Source organism: Carettochelys insculpta, chromosome 6 (assembly GCF_033958435.1).
Source record: "Carettochelys insculpta isolate YL-2023 chromosome 6, ASM3395843v1, whole genome shotgun sequence".
Classification (NCBI taxonomy): Eukaryota; Metazoa; Chordata; order Testudines; family Carettochelyidae; genus Carettochelys; species Carettochelys insculpta.
Window position 1 is genome coordinate 125,764,808 of NC_134142.1, and position 14,537 is coordinate 125,779,344.

At 61.5% G+C, this 14,537-nt stretch overlaps 1 protein-coding gene across 3 annotated transcripts; it reads left to right on the forward strand.

Moving 5' to 3' along the window:
• The first annotated feature begins 6,781 nt into the window (after nucleotides 1-6,781).
• Nucleotides 6,782-13,035, forward strand: LOC142015027 (uncharacterized). 3 transcript variants are annotated; one of them, XM_074998384.1, is made up of 4 exons: nucleotides 6,782-6,847; nucleotides 8,450-10,348; nucleotides 10,997-11,168; nucleotides 11,574-13,035. In XM_074998384.1, the coding sequence occupies exons 2-4, from the start codon at nucleotides 8,657-8,659 to the stop codon at nucleotides 12,188-12,190; spliced, it is 2,481 nt and encodes an 826-aa protein (XP_074854485.1). In that variant the 5' UTR covers nucleotides 6,782-6,847; nucleotides 8,450-8,656; the 3' UTR covers nucleotides 12,191-13,035. The 3 variants fall into 3 exon arrangements, with proteins under 3 accessions (XP_074854485.1, XP_074854486.1, XP_074854487.1); XM_074998385.1 differs by having other exon boundaries at nucleotides 11,577-13,035; XM_074998386.1 differs by lacking the exon at nucleotides 10,997-11,168 and having other exon boundaries at nucleotides 11,577-13,035.
• Nucleotides 13,036-14,537: the final 1,502 nt, after the last annotated feature.

A 14,537-nucleotide genomic window follows, 5' to 3' on the forward strand; every position in this document is an offset into this window, starting at 1 on the left:
TCATTCCTTTCAAAGCTGTTTTGAGAACAATTCATCTTAGGTCACCTGAACGAGTTTCATTTTGGTAAAATCATTTGGTTTTAATTAGCATTATTTAAAATTGCGCGTGATAATTCCCTCACAAAAATACCAGTAAGCTCCAAAAGCAAAGGAAAACCAAAATGGTCCATGTGTTGGATTTGCATGGGTGAACGTTGGTTGATGTCATTGTCACTCTACCTGCACAGAGTGCTGGAAAGGGGAATTTCCAGCAGTGAGAATCGAATGTGCAGCTGGGCCAAGGACGGGGAAAGCTGGCTTAGGACTTCTTAGAGTTTAATTTGAAGATGTTATTTTGCACATGGTGAGCTATGATGTTGACAGTTTGGTTTGATGCTTTATAAAGCTTTAAAGCTTTCAGTGAACCACCCGCTGGCACTGAAGAATTGTCATTTCCCCTATAATTCCCTGCAACCATGAAAATTTAAAGAGATAAAAATGTGGAGGGAACCCTGTGAACCCCTAATTATGCACAATGGTGGAAATTTAAGTGGGAAGGATCAGAAACAAAACAAACATTGATATTTTCTGACATACAAATAAGCATTGAGTTCCAACAAGCTGGTTTCCAGAGGCGGTTGGTGTGATTATCTCCATTGTACAGATGGGAAAACTGAGGCAGCCAACAGGCCTTGCCTGAGGTCTTGCATGGAATCTGTGGCTGAGCCATGGGTACGACCTAGGCATTCTGAGACCCAGTCCGTGATCATTACCCATCCTTCTCACTCAGAGGACTGATACAAAGTGAGCGCAGTGGGGTGGAAGGGGCTGGGAACGGGGCTGGCAAACACGAACAGATAAATGGAGCAGAAAGCCAGGGTGGATCAGCGTGGCTGGTGGGATGAGGTCACAGAGCTCTTTGGGTGAGCTGCAGGAAGGAGGTTGCCTGACTAGCCAGCAGGGTTCCTGCTGATATTTTCCATCTGTGGGCGGAATAAATTTTGTTATGTGCACTGCGGCATGTGCCGACGGGCACCACCACCAGACACACACACTGCCGGATGTGGGCGTCTGCTAATCAGCTGGGCAGCACCTGAGTCGCTCCTGTGTGGCCACCCATATGCTCAGCTCATGGGGAACACGGCTAGCCGGCCCTCGTGACCCAGAGAGAGGAGCTGGGCAGGAGGGGGTCACACATGGGCCTGTCAGGATGTTCCCCATTTGTAATATTCTGTCTAGGTTGTGTCTGTCTGTCTGTCTGTGCTGTGTGTGTCCATTTATCTGCGTTGTGACTCGGTGTCCATCTGTCTGTCTGCCTGTCCATTTATCTGTGTTGTGACTCCCTAGTGTAACACAACGAGGGCTCCTGTGCCACCTTAAGGACCAAAAGATTTATCTGGGCCTAATATCTGGGCAAATAATAATATTACGCCCAAACAAATCCCTTGGTGCTCGAGGTGCCCCAGGACTCCTCCCTTGTTGCCTTTGCAGACACCTGCTACCAGGGGGACCCTCCAAGAGTTGTCTCTCCCAGGCGTCTCTTTAGGCCATGGCTTTTAACCCTTCTCTGTCCATCCATCCGTCTAGGGCCACGGCTGAAGGTGTGGCTGGGTTGCTTCTCTCTGCTGGGTGTCTGTCCCTCCCCTCTCAACGCGTAGGCGGGATCTGTTTGTCCACATTGTCTCTGTCCACCTGTCCCTGGGGGTCTTTATTCTGTTTGTCTGCCTGGATGGACCACTGGGCGTTACTGTCTCTGGCTTGATTTCACCCGGTGGCTGTTTTACCTGTCGCTAGCGCGGGCCAGGCTACGCGGCCCACACGCCTCCCTGTGTGATGTCCGTCTGCCGCTGCTCTGTCCACCTGGGTGCGGCCCTCCTTCCAGTCCGGGCTCCTGCCTGGTCCGTCTGTCCGTCCCGGGTCTGGCCGTCTCTGCGTCTGTCTGGGCTCCTGCCTGGTCCGCCTGTCCGTCTGTCCATCCCGGGTCTGGCCATCTCTGCGTCTGTCTGAACTCCTGCCTGGTCCGCCTGTCCGTCTGTCCATCCCACGTCTGGCCACCTCTGCGTCTGTCTGAACTCCTGCCTGGTCCTTCTGTCCGTCTGTCCATCCCACGTCTGGCCACCTCTGCGTCTGTCTGAACTCCTGCCTGGTCCGCCTGTCCGTCTGTCCATCCCACGTCTGGCCATCTCTGCGTCTGTCTGGACTCCTGCCTGGTCCGCCTGTCCGTCTGTCCATCCCACGTCTGGCCATCTCTGCGTCCGTCTGAATTCCTGCCTGGTCCGTCTGTCCGTCCCGGGTCTGGCCGTCTCTGCGTCTGTCTGAACTCCTGCCTGGTCCGCCTGTCCGTCTGTCCGTCCCGGGTCTGGCCGTCTCTGCGTCTGTCTGAACTCCTGCCTGGTCCTTCTGTCCGTCTGTCCATCCCGGGTCTGGCCACCTCTGCGTCTGTCTGAACTCCTACCTGGTCCGTCTGTCCGTCTGTCCATCCCGGGTCTGGCCACCTCTGCGTCTGTCTGAACTCCTACCTGGTCCGTCTGTCCGTCTGTCCATCCCGGGTCTGGCCACCTCTGCGTCTGTCTGGACTCCTGCCTGGTCCGTCTGTCCGTCTGTCCATCCCGGGTCTGGCCGTCTCTGCATCTGTCTGGACTCCTGCCTGGTCCGCCTGTCCGTCTGTCCATCCCGGGTCTGGCCATCTCTGCGTCTGTCTGAACTCCTGCCTGCTCCTTCTGTCCGTCTGTCCATCCCACGTCTGGCCACCTCTGCGTCTGTCTGAACTCCTGCCTGGTCCTTCTGTCCGTCTGTCCATCCCGGGTCTGGCCATCTCTGCGTCTGTCTGAACTCCTACCTGGTCCGCCTGTCCGTCTGTCCGTCCCACGTCTGGCCATCTCTGCGTCTGTCTGAACTCCTGCCTGGTCCTTCTGTCCGTCTGTCCATCCCACGTCTGGCCATCTCTGCGTCTGTCTGAACTCCTGCCTTGTCCGTCTGTCCGTCTGTCCATCCCACGTCTGGCCACCTCTGCGTCTGTCTGAACTCCTGCCTGGTCCGCCTGTCCGTCTGTCCATCCCAGGTCTGGCCATCTCTGTGTCTGTCTGAACTCCTGCCTTGTCCTTCTGTCTGTCTGTCCATCCCACGTCTGGCCACCTCTGCGTCTGTCTGAACTCCTGCCTGGTCCGTCTGTCCGTCTGTCCATCCCATGTCTGGCCACCTCTGCGTCTGTCTGAACTCCTGCCTGGTCCGTCTGTCCGTTTGTCCATCCCGGGTCTGGCCATCTCTGCGTCTGTCTGGACTCCTGCCTGGTCCTTCTGTCTGTCTGTCCATCCCGGGTCTGGCCATCTCTGCGTCTGTCTGAACTCCTGCCTGGTCCTTCTGTCCGTCTGTCCGTCCCACGTCTGGCCATCTCTGCGTCTGTCTGAACTCCTGCCTTGTCCTTCTGTCCGTCTGTCCATCCCACGTCTGGCCATCTCTGCGTCTGTCTGAACTCCTGCCTTGTCCTTCTGTCCGTCTGTCCATCCCACGTCTGGCCATCTCTGCGTCTGTCTGAACTCCTGCCTTGTCCTTCTGTCCGTCTGTCCATCCCACGTCTGGCCATCTCTGCGTCTGTCTGAACTCCTGCCTTGTCCTTCTGTCCGTCTGTCCATCCCACGTCTGGCCATCTCTGCGTCTGTCTGAACTCCTACCTGGTCCGCCTGTCTGTCTGTCCATCCCGGGTCTGGCCACCTCTGCGTCTGTCTGAACTCCTGCCTTGTCCTTCTGTCCGTCTGTCCATCCCACGTCTGGCCATCTCTGCGTCTGTCTGAACTCCTGCCTTGTCCTTCTGTCTGTCTGTCCATCCCGTGTCTGGCCATCTCTGCGTCTGTCTGAACTCCTGCCTTGTCCTTCTGTCCGTCTGTCCATCCCGTGTCTGGCCATCTCTGCGTCTGTGTGGACTTCTGCCTTGTCAGTCTGTCCATCCCGTGTCTGGCCATCTCTGCGTCTGTGTGGACTCCTGCCTTGTCCTTCTGTCCATCTGTCTGTCCCGGGTCTGGCCATCTCTGCGTCTGTCTGAACTCCTGCCTTGTCCGTCTGTCCATCCCGTGTCTGGCCATCTCTGCGTCTGTGTGGACTTCTGCCTTGTCAGTCTGTCCATCCCGTGTCTGGCCATCTCTGCATTTGTGTGGACACCTGCCTTGTCCGTCTGTCCATCCCGTGTCTGGCCACCTCTGCATCTGTCTGAACTCCTGCCTTGTCCTTCTGTCCGTCTGTCCATCCCACGTCTGGCCATCTCTGCGTCTGTCTGAACTCCTACCTGGTCCGTCTGTCCGTCTGTCCATCCCGGGTCTGGCCATCTCTGCGTCTGTCTGAACTCCTGCCTGGTCCGTCTGTCTGTTTGTCCATCCCGGGTCTGGCCATCTCTGAGTCTGTCTGGACTCCTGCCTTGTCCTTCTGTCCGTCTGTCCATCCCACGTCTGGCCATCTCTGCGTCTGTCTGAACTCCTGCCTTGTCCTTCTGTCCGTCTGTCCATCCCGTGTCTGGCCATCTCTGCATCTGTCTGGACTCCTGCCTTGTCCTTCTGTCCGTCTGTCCATCCCCTGTCTGGCCATCTCTGCGTCTGTCCGAACTCCTGCCTTGTCCATCTGTCCATCCCGGGTCTGGCCATCTCTGCGTCTGTCCGGACTCCTGCCTTGTCCGTCTGTCCATCCCGGGTCTGGCCATCTCTGCGTCTGTCCGGACTCCTACCTTGTCCGTCTGTCCATCTCAGGTCTGGCCATCTCTGCGTCTGTGTGGACTCCTGCCTTGTCTGTCTGTCCATCCCGTGTCTGGCCATCTCTGCGTCTGTCTGAACTCCTGCCTTGTCCATCTGTCCATCCCGGGTCTGGCCATCTCTGCGTCTGTCCGGACTCCTACCTTGTCCGTCTGTCCATCCCAGGTCTGGCCATCTCTGCGTCTGTCTGGACTCCTGCCTTGTCTGTCTGTCCATCCCGTGTCTGGCCATCTCTGCGTCTGTCCGGACTCCTACCTTGTCCGTCTGTCCATCTCAGGTCTGGCCATCTCTGCGTCTGTGTGGACTCCTGCCTTGTCTGTCTGTCCATCCCGTGTCTGGCCATCTCTGCGTCTGTCTGAACTCCTGCCTTGTCCATCTGTCCATCCCGGGTCTGGCCATCTCTGCGTCTGTCCGGACTCCTACCTTGTCCGTCTGTCCATCCCAGGTCTGGCCATCTCTGCGTCTGTCTGGACTCCTGCCTTGTCTGTCTGTCCATCCCGTGTCTGGCCATCTCTGCGTCTGTCTGAACTCCTGCCTTGTCCATCTGTCCATCCCGGGTCTGGCCATCTCTGCGTCTGTCCGGACTCCTACCTTGTCCGTCTGTCCATCCCAGGTCTGTCCATCTCTGCGTCTGTCTGGACTCCTGCCTTGTCTGTCTGTCCATCCCGGGTCTGGCCATCTCTGCGTCTGTCTCGACTCCTGCCTTGTCCTTCTGTCTGTCTGTCCATCCCGGGTCTGGCCATCTCTGCTTCTGTCTGAACTCCTGCCTTGTCCGTCTGTCCATCCCGTGTCTGGCCATCTCTGCGTCTGTCTGAACTCCTACCTTGTCCGTCTGTCCATCCCAGGTCTGGCCATCTCTGCGTCTGTGTGGACTCCTGCCTTGTCTGTCTGTCCATCCCGTGTCTGACCATCTCTGCGTCTGTCTGAACTCCTACCTTGTCCGTCTGTCCATCTCAGGTCTGGCCATCTCTGCGTCTGTGTGGACTCCTGCCTTGTCTGTCTGTCCATCCCCTGTCTGTCCATCTCTGCTTCTGTCTGAACTCCTGCCTTGTCTGTCTGTCCATCCCGGGTCTGGCCATCTCTGCGTCTGTCCGGACTCCTACCTTGTCCGTCTGTCCATCCCAGGTCTGGCCATCTCTGCGTCTGTCTGGACTCCTGCCTTGTCTGTCTGTCCATCCCGGGTCTGGCCATCTCTGCGTCTGTCTCGACTCCTGCCTTGTCCTTCTGTCTGTCTGTCCATCCCGGGTCTGGCCATCTCTGCTTCTGTCTGAACTCCTGCCTTGTCCGTCTGTCCATCCCGTGTCTGGCCATCTCTGCGTCTGTCTGAACTCCTACCTTGTCCGTCTGTCCATCCCAGGTCTGGCCATCTCTGCGTCTGCCTGGACTCCTGCCTTGTCTGTCTGTCCATCCCGGGTCTGGCCATCTCTGCGTCTGTCTGGACTCCTACCTTGTCCGTCTGTCCATCCCAGGTCTGGCCATCTCTGCGTCTGTCTGGACTCCTGCCTTGTCCGTCTGTCCATCCCGGGTCTGGCCATCTCTGCGTCTGTCCGGACTCCTGCCTTGTCCGTCTGTCCATCCCGGGTCTGGCCATCTCTGCGTCTGTCCGGACTCCTGCCTTGTCCGTCTGTCCATCCCGGGTCTGGCCATCTCTGCGTCTGTCCGGACTCCTGCCTTGTCTGTCTGTCCATCCCGTGTCTGGCCATCTCTGCGTCTGTCCGGACTCCTGCCTTGTCCGTCTGTCCATCCCGGGTCTGGCCATCTCTGCGTCTGTGTGGACTCCTGCCTTGTCCGTCCGTCTGTCAGTCCCAGCTCTGCCGCGGTCCGTCTCCGTTTCCCCCGCGCTGCGGGTCGGGCGGCCGGCGCCTGCCCACCCCCGAGGCCAGCCGGGGCGCGCGGGGACCCAGGCGTCCCGGCTCCCTCCCCCGCCCCGCGGCGGCCGCGGCAGAGCCCTGCCCCCGCCAGCCGAGCCGTGGGGAGGGGATACAGGTATCCCAGCCTCCCTTCCCGTTCCTCGGCCCTGACTGACAGCCACCCCAGCCACTCACACCGGCACAGCCGAGGGGAAGGGCCCCAGCTCCCCCGGCCCGGGAAGCCCCCGGCGGCCTCCGCTGCTCCATCACCCCGCGGCGCAGGTACCGCGCCCCCGGCTCGGCCCGCGCGCCCGGGTTCCCTCCTGCCCCGGGGGGGGCTGGGGGCCAGGACTCCCGGGTTCTCTCCTGCCCCGGGGGAGGGGCTGGGGGCCAGGACTCCTGGGTTCCCTCCTGCCCTGGGGGGCCAGGACTCCCGGGTTCTCTCCTGCCCCGGGGGGGGCTGGGGGCCAGGACTCCCGGGTTCCCTCCTGCCCCGGGGGGGGCTGGGGGCCAGGACTCCCGGGTTCTCTCCTGCCCCGGGGGGGGCTGGGGGCCAGGACTCCCGGGTTCCCTCCTGCCCCGGGGGCCCGGACTCCTGGGTTCCCTCCTGCCCTGGGGGGGGCTGGGGGCCAGGACTCCTGGGTTCCCTCCTGCCCCGGGGGCCCGGACTCCTGGGTTCCCTCCTGCCCTGGGGGGGGCTGGGGGCCAGGACTCCCGGGTTCCCTCCTGCCCTGGGGGGCCCGGACTCCCGGGTTCTCTCCTGCCCCGGGGGGGGCTGGGGGCCAGGACTCCCGGGTTCCCTCCTGTCCCGGGGGAGGGGCTGGGGGCCAGGACTCCTGGGTTCCCTCCTGCCCTGGGGGGCCAGGACTCCCGGGTTCTCTCCTGCTGTGCGGGGCTGGGGGTCAGGACTCCTGGGTTCTCTCCGGCCCTGGTTGGGGGGTCAGGACTCCTGGGTTCTTTCCTGACCCCGGGGGAGGGGCTGGGGGCCAGGACTCCTGGGTTCCCTCCTGCTCTGGGGGAGGCTGGGGGTCAGAGCAGAGGGGCTGGCAGCCTGGGCTCCTGGCTTTTTCTGTCTGCCCTGGGAGCAGAGAGGGCGCTAGTGGTTGGAGTTGGGGGGGCAGGGCTGGTGGCCAGAATTCCTGGGTTCTTTCCCCAGAGAAAGAGGCCTGAGAGCCAGGACTTCTGAGTTCTCGCCATGCACTGGGGAGGGGAGTGGGAACTGCGGGGTTGGGTGCCAGGACTCCTGGGTTCTTGTCCTAGCTCTGGGAGGGGAGTGGGGAGGAGGGGCTGGGAAGCCAGAATGACTGGGTTCTGTCTCCGCTCGGTGACATGTGCGGCCTAGTGGTTGGAGCGGGGGAGTCTGGGGTTCAGGACTCCTGGGTTCTCTCGCTGGGTGGAGCAGGGTCTAAGGTGATCAGGCGGGGGTAGGAGTCAGGCGCAGCTTTCCTTGTGTGTACAGCAGACGCTGTCCGAGACCCGCACAAGAGAACACCCAGTCCTGCTGCCCCCTTTGCACCAGATCCTCATCTCATCCCCACAGCGCCATGGGGCAGGCTCCGAAGCCAGGATGTGATTTAACTAATCAACCAGAGGGGCTTTGTTTTGGCCATGTGGGGCTCCTGGCTTATTTTCAGCCTCTTCTCTCCTTTTCCAAGTGCTAGAAACTTGGTGATATTAATCGTGAATGGAGCTGAGAGTCTCTCCCAGTCACAGGAATCCAGGAGCTGGGGATTGACGACAAGCTTTTGGCAGAGCTGAGGAAGAACAGTGCCCTCTGGGCGAGCAGTCCCAGCTGCCCTCTGCCCCCCATGATGCCGGTCCCCTTTCTCCTGTCTGTCTCTCTCTGTTAGTCTCATTACGCTTTGTTCCTCCTTTGCAATGCAGGAAGGAGCTGGCGTGTTCCTCCTACAGCCCCAGATCACCTTCTCTGGGCCAGTTGGTGTGAGCGGTGGGATCATCAGGTCTACAGCTAGGGGCCTTCGCACTGGGTCTGCGTGGCTTGGAGGTTCCCAAGAGGCTACCAAGCAGTCATCACTGGGGTCAAGAGTCGGAGAGGAGAGCCAACCACCACCGGCTGTTTGGGCTAACAAAATGGCTGCCACTCAAGAGGTGCCTCCCCCAGCCCTGGGCCTCCATTTCCTGTATCCGCTGGAGGAGACTGTGGCTCCACGGGTGAAAATGGAGGAGCCTGAACCCCTAGGCCCCGAGCCAGGCTGGGAGTGGGAAGCAGCCAGCAAGGCCCCATGGCTGGTGCAGGCCGGGACCATTGGGGAGCTCCTGAGGTGGGCGGCTCCTCAACAGGCCCGGCCCGAGGAGACACCCCAGTGCTGGTGGGGGCAGCGGTCGCCCTTGGAGGTCCTGCCTCCCTGGGAGAGCCCGACACTGCCGGACAATGGCGCCCTCTTTGGGCAAGCAACCGACACCTGCCCATGGCCCCGCGGGGAGCGCGTGGCAGGACTCACGCCAACCCTTGGCGGCGAAGTGTTCAGCAACCCGCGGACCGGGGATGCCAAGGATTATGGGAAGATGAAGGCGGCCATCTTGGGAGCAGAGAGGGCAGCCATCTTGGGAGAGCCATTAACGCGACTCACACCAACCCTCAGCAGCGAGGCCTATCGCATCCTAGAGGCTGGAGACGCCAAGGATTATGGGAAGGCTGCTGTCTTGGGGGTGGATAGGACAGCCATTTTGGGAGTGGACAAGGGAGCCATCTTGGGAGATCCATTAACACGACTTACGCCAACCCTCAGCAGCGAGGCCTATCGCAGCCTAGAGGCTGGAGACGCCAAGGACTACGGGAAGGCGGCCATTTTGGGGGTGGACAGGGCAGCCATTTTGGGAATGGACAAAGCAGGCATCTTGGGAGAACAGTTGATGCGACTGACGCCAACCCTCAGCAGCGAGGCCTATCGCAGCCTAGAGGCTGGAGACGCCAAGGACTACGGGAAGGCGGCCATTTTGGGGGTGGACAGAGCTGCCATCTTAGGCATGGACAAGGTGGCTGTGTTGGGAGAGCAGTTGGCACGACTGACGCCAACCCTCAGCAGCGAGGCCTATCGCAGCCTGGGGACAGGAGAGGCCAAGGACTATGGGAAAGCTGCCGTTCTGGGGGCAGATAGAGCAGCCATCTTGGGGGTGGACAAGGCGGCCATCTTAGGCGAGCAAGTGAGACATCTCATGCCAGCCCTCAGTGGAGAGGTCTACCGGAGCCTGGAGGCCGGCGATGCCAAGGGTTACCAGAAGGCAGCCTCCATGGGAGAGCAGTTGACGCAATTTATACCAGCCCTCAGCAGCGAGGCCTGCCGGAGCCTAGAGGCTGGCGATGCCAAGGATTATGGGAAAGCTGCCATTGTGGGGGCAGACAAGGCGGCCATCTTGGAACAGCAACAGACGCCAGTCATACCACCCTTCAGTGGCGATGCCCTCCGTGGCCTAGAGGCTGGAGACACCAAAGATTATGGCAAGGCCGCCATCGTGGGCGTGGGCAAGGCTACGGCGGAGAGATGGCGTCAGTGCTTCCGAGGGTTCAGCTACCAGGAGGCCGGGGGCCCCCGGGAGGCCTGGGCCCGGCTCCGGGAGCTCTCCCGCCGCTGGCTGGAGCCCCAGCGCCACACCAAGGAGCAGATCCTGGAGCTGCTGGTCCTGGAGCAGTTCCTGAGCATCCTGCCGGGGGAGATGCAGAGCTGGGTCTGGGAACGAGGCCCTGAGACCTGTGCGGAGGCCGTGGCCCTGGCCGAGGGTTTCCAGCGGGGCCGGCCCGAGGCCGGGCTGTGGGAGCAGCAGGTGTGGGGGGCATTCAGCCTGTGAGAGCCGGGGGACGGAGGGACATTTAGCCTGCGGCGCTGGCTGACCAGAGTGAGCCGGGGGGCTGGCACCGACAGCTGCCTGCCTGCTCCCTGAGGTGCCCTGCCAGGCCTCAGGGGCACCGTGCCCCAGACACACTGACCCGCTGGGCATCCGCAGCGCCTGGGGCCAGGGCATTCTGGGTAGGCAGAGCAGGATGGGGGCAGGCCCGGTGCCTCCCCAGGGGGCTGTGGGTAGGCAGAGCTGGGGCTGGGGGGCAAACCCGGTGCCTCCCCAGGGGGCTGTGGGTAGGCAGAGCTGGGGCTGGGGGCAGGCCCATTGCCTCCCCAGGGGGCTGTGGGTAGGCAGAGCTGGGGCTGGGGGGCAAGCCCGGTGCCTCCCCAGGGGGCTGTGGGTAGGCAGAGCTGGGGCTGGGGGACAGGCCCGGTGCCTCCCTCAGTTAAATGCAGTGGCAGAGCCGAGGCGTTTTCTGGGACTCCCATGAGCTGTGGCAGGAAAAGGGTGAGGGTCTGTGCTCCCTGGGGCGTGTAACTGTGGGGTGCAGGTGTTTGCCTTGTCAACCCCTGCCCTGGTATGGGTCACCTCCTGCCCACGCTGCCTCTGCCGTAACACCTCCCTCCCTCCCAGGTGACGGTGCGCGTGAAGGTGGAGAAAGCCAGCATGGAGGAGGTACCATGTGCAGGAGCATCATGGGAAACTCCCGCACCGCCGCTGGCCTGTCCCCAGGATGGGGTGACACTCAGCCAGCCCCCTGCTCAGCTGCCCTGCATCCCCAAGGATGAACCACAGCTGCCCCCGGGTAGGGCAGGGACCAGGGCAGGGGAGACCTGGGGCAAATCCCCGGGGGAGAGGAGGACTTGGGGGGCAGCAGCGCACTGTGAGCAGGCAGCACGTGGGGGGAGACATGGGGGTCTCTGTGCTGGGGAGGGCTGGCTCAGGGCAACAGATGCATGAAGGGGGTTAGCGCCTGCCCCAGAGGATTGTGGGTGAGGGGGGGCGGGTGTCTCGGGGCGGGGGATTGTGGGTGAGGGGGGTGGGTGTCTCGGGGCGGGGGATTGTGGGTGAGGGGGGCGGGTGTCTGGGGGCGGGGGATTGTGGGTGAGGGGGCGGGTGTCTCGGGGCAGGGGATTGTGGCTCTGGCGAGGAGGTACCTCGTCAGCGTCTTGTGCGCCCTCACCCTTGGTCTCTGTTCCTTATCCCTCAGCAGGAGCCGGGCTGGAGGAGGCGATCCTGCAGCAGAGAGGTCCAAAGGAGGCCAAAGTGCCCAGCATCTGCCCCCCAAAATCTGCCGGGGGCCAGACCCCTGGGAATCGGGGCCCGGCCGACGTCCCCCAGCCGCAGAGGGAACTCACCCAGCGTGTCAGGGACCCAGATGCAGTGTCTGTCTCACACCCAGGACAGGGGCCCCACCTGTGTCCCCAGTGTGGGCGGAGCTTCCGCCAGAGCTCTGCCCTCTTGGCTCACCAGCGGACCCACACTGGGGAGAAACCCCACCAGTGTCCGCAGTGCGGGAAGAGCTTCTCCCGGGGCTCCCAGCTTACCCGTCACCTGCGCATCCATGGGGCGGAGAGATCCCACCGCTGCCACCAGTGCAGCCGGAGTTTCTACCACAGCTCAGAGCTGGCCCGGCACCGGGCCTCCCACAGCAAGGACCGGCCCTACGGCTGCAACCAGTGTGGGAAGAAGTTCCGCTGGCGCTCCGACCTGGTGCGCCATCAGATCACCCACACCGGCGAGCGCCCCTACGGCTGCCCGGAGTGTGGCAAGAACTTTGGGCAGAGCTCCCACCTGGTGAGGCACCGCAGAACCCACACTGCCTGAAGGAGGTTGTTACGGAGGCCCACCACGCCTGGCCTCAGGGACCACATGGCCTGGATGCCTCCACACACGACTCCCCCACCTAGCCCATGTTTGGTGGCACAGGCAGAGCGCCTCTCTGAGAGGTCTGGTTTTAGGCTGGATCAGAACCCAGGACCATTGAGCCTAGTTGCCTCTTGCCTACGCTGGCCAGAGCCGAAGGGGACCCGGGGCTGCCTGACATTTCTCAGCAACAACAGCCAGAACCACAACCCTGATCGGAACGTCCATGACCCGGGCACCAGAAACAGGAGCACGCGAAGGAAATGTGCTGAGGCCACAAACGTTGAGCGGGGCGGGGAGAGAGGAGTGCTAGAAATAGGATGAACTCACGTAGCTGAGCACCAAGTCATAGCTTTAGGGACTGATACCCAGCAGGCTGCTGTGAACCGGGGGGTGAGGCTCTGCCGTTGGACGTGACACGGGGGAGGAAGACGGGGGTGTGTTGGCTGATGGCAGGACAACAAGGAGGCACCTGTGGGCCTGGCAGAGAGGCCTCAGCAACTCTAGGATGGGGGAGGCGAGATATTTTCATCTGAGATCGGGAAACGTTGATGCTCCCCATCCGGAATCCAGTCCCCCGGGGGGTCCCTGTGTTGGTGAAGGAGAAGCCGGGTGTGGAGGACGACAGCTCTGAGGGTCGGGGCCTGGAGAGCCAGGAACTTGTCTTGTTTAGCCTAAAACGTGGCCAGAGAGAGAGACTTCGAGCCCATCGCAGGGCAGGGGAGGGAACCAGGCAGGAAGTGAAACAAACAAACTTTGAAACAAAAGCTGGGGTCATGACCTTCGCAAAATAAAATGTTTCCAGTTTGCAATTTGACTTGTTTCTTTCAAGCTCTCCTCCCTTTGCTTCCAGAAGCAGCGGGACGTGCTCCCCGGCCAAGGGAAACGGGGCTCCCACGCCACCTGGGTTCCATCTCCCAGCCTGGAACTGCTTTTCCCAATCTCCCTTCCCGATCTCTTTTAAAACCACCCAGTGCCGAGAAGGGGCCAGGGCTCCTTTTGCAGCCCTGGGGCAACTTCTCATCTTGATGTTTTGTTCCCCCGCCAGCGTTCAGTTTGACCCCAAACCATTTGGGCGCTTTTTCAGAACGGCCGACGAGTGAGGAGAATTCGGCCTTTCTCCTGTGCCGGGGGTGAGTATGGGCTTTCCCAGCCAGGCTCAGGACCGAGGTCCAGCTAAGCTCCCAAGCTAAATTCAGCAGCTTCAGAGGAAGGTGTAGGATCCCCACAGTTCTGGGAAAAGTCACCTTCCACCTTGCCTTCACCAGGGGGAGCTTGGTGGGGATAGCTCCCAGGAGGCAGCTTGATGGATGAATATTCAGTGGTCCAGTTTCCCTGGGGTTTACGGCTGGCCAGGCAGGGGGAGACCCAGCAGGGAGAAAGATGCTAGGAGATGGGGCCAGCTCCTTCAGCGCCACCTCCCTGCAGGACCCAGGTCACCAGTGAGTTGTGGCTGAGCCGTGTGGTGGGCTCCCTGCCCAATGGATGGCACAGCAGCCCCCCAGGCCTCAGTTTACCCAGAAGGGAACTAGGGAGCCTGCTTCTGGCAGGATGCTCTTCAGGGCAGGGTCTGCACTGCACGTGCGGTTTGGTGGAGGGATCCTGGCAGACACCAGCTCAGGTGTGAGCCCCAGTTTAATGCCAAAAACACCAATCAAATGACAAATACTCTCTTTCCATTGTGTTTGCCAGAAATGTGCTGCTGCCTCCACCGTCCCTCTCCTGCTCCAGGCAGCCAGGGTCGCTGTGTGCGCGGGAACCAAAGGGTCCAGCTGTGTAAACCTGCAGCAACACCCCGCCCCCCGCTCCGACCACCAGCCCCCACTGCCTTCCCAGACCCTGGGAGTGAACCCAGGAATCCGGGCTCCCAGCCCCCTTCCCCCACTCTAGCCCATCAGACCCTACACCCTTCCCCGAACTGGGGAGAGAACGCGCCCCACTCCCGCTCTAACCACTGGACCCCAATCCCCCCGCCAAGGCCGGGGAGGGAACCCAGGCGTCCGGGCGCACCGGATGGTTTCTCTCCGGACACAAAGGGGTTAAAACCATAGAGCTCAGCGGAGAAGCTCTTGACGGGGGCTGTGACGTCACAATGCGGGGCCCGGGAGCCGGGCGATTCCCCCCTCCTGCCGCGGGCTCTCTTAAACGGCCCGCGCCGCCTTCCGAGCCGGGACGGGCAGCTGCCTCCGCGTCAGTCCTGAGTCAGCCCTGACTGGGGCTCTGCTCTCATGGTCACTCCGGAGTCACTCCTGATTGCAGTGGGAACAGGGCTGGGCTGTGCTTTCAGCTTCCCAGGGATTACTCCGGA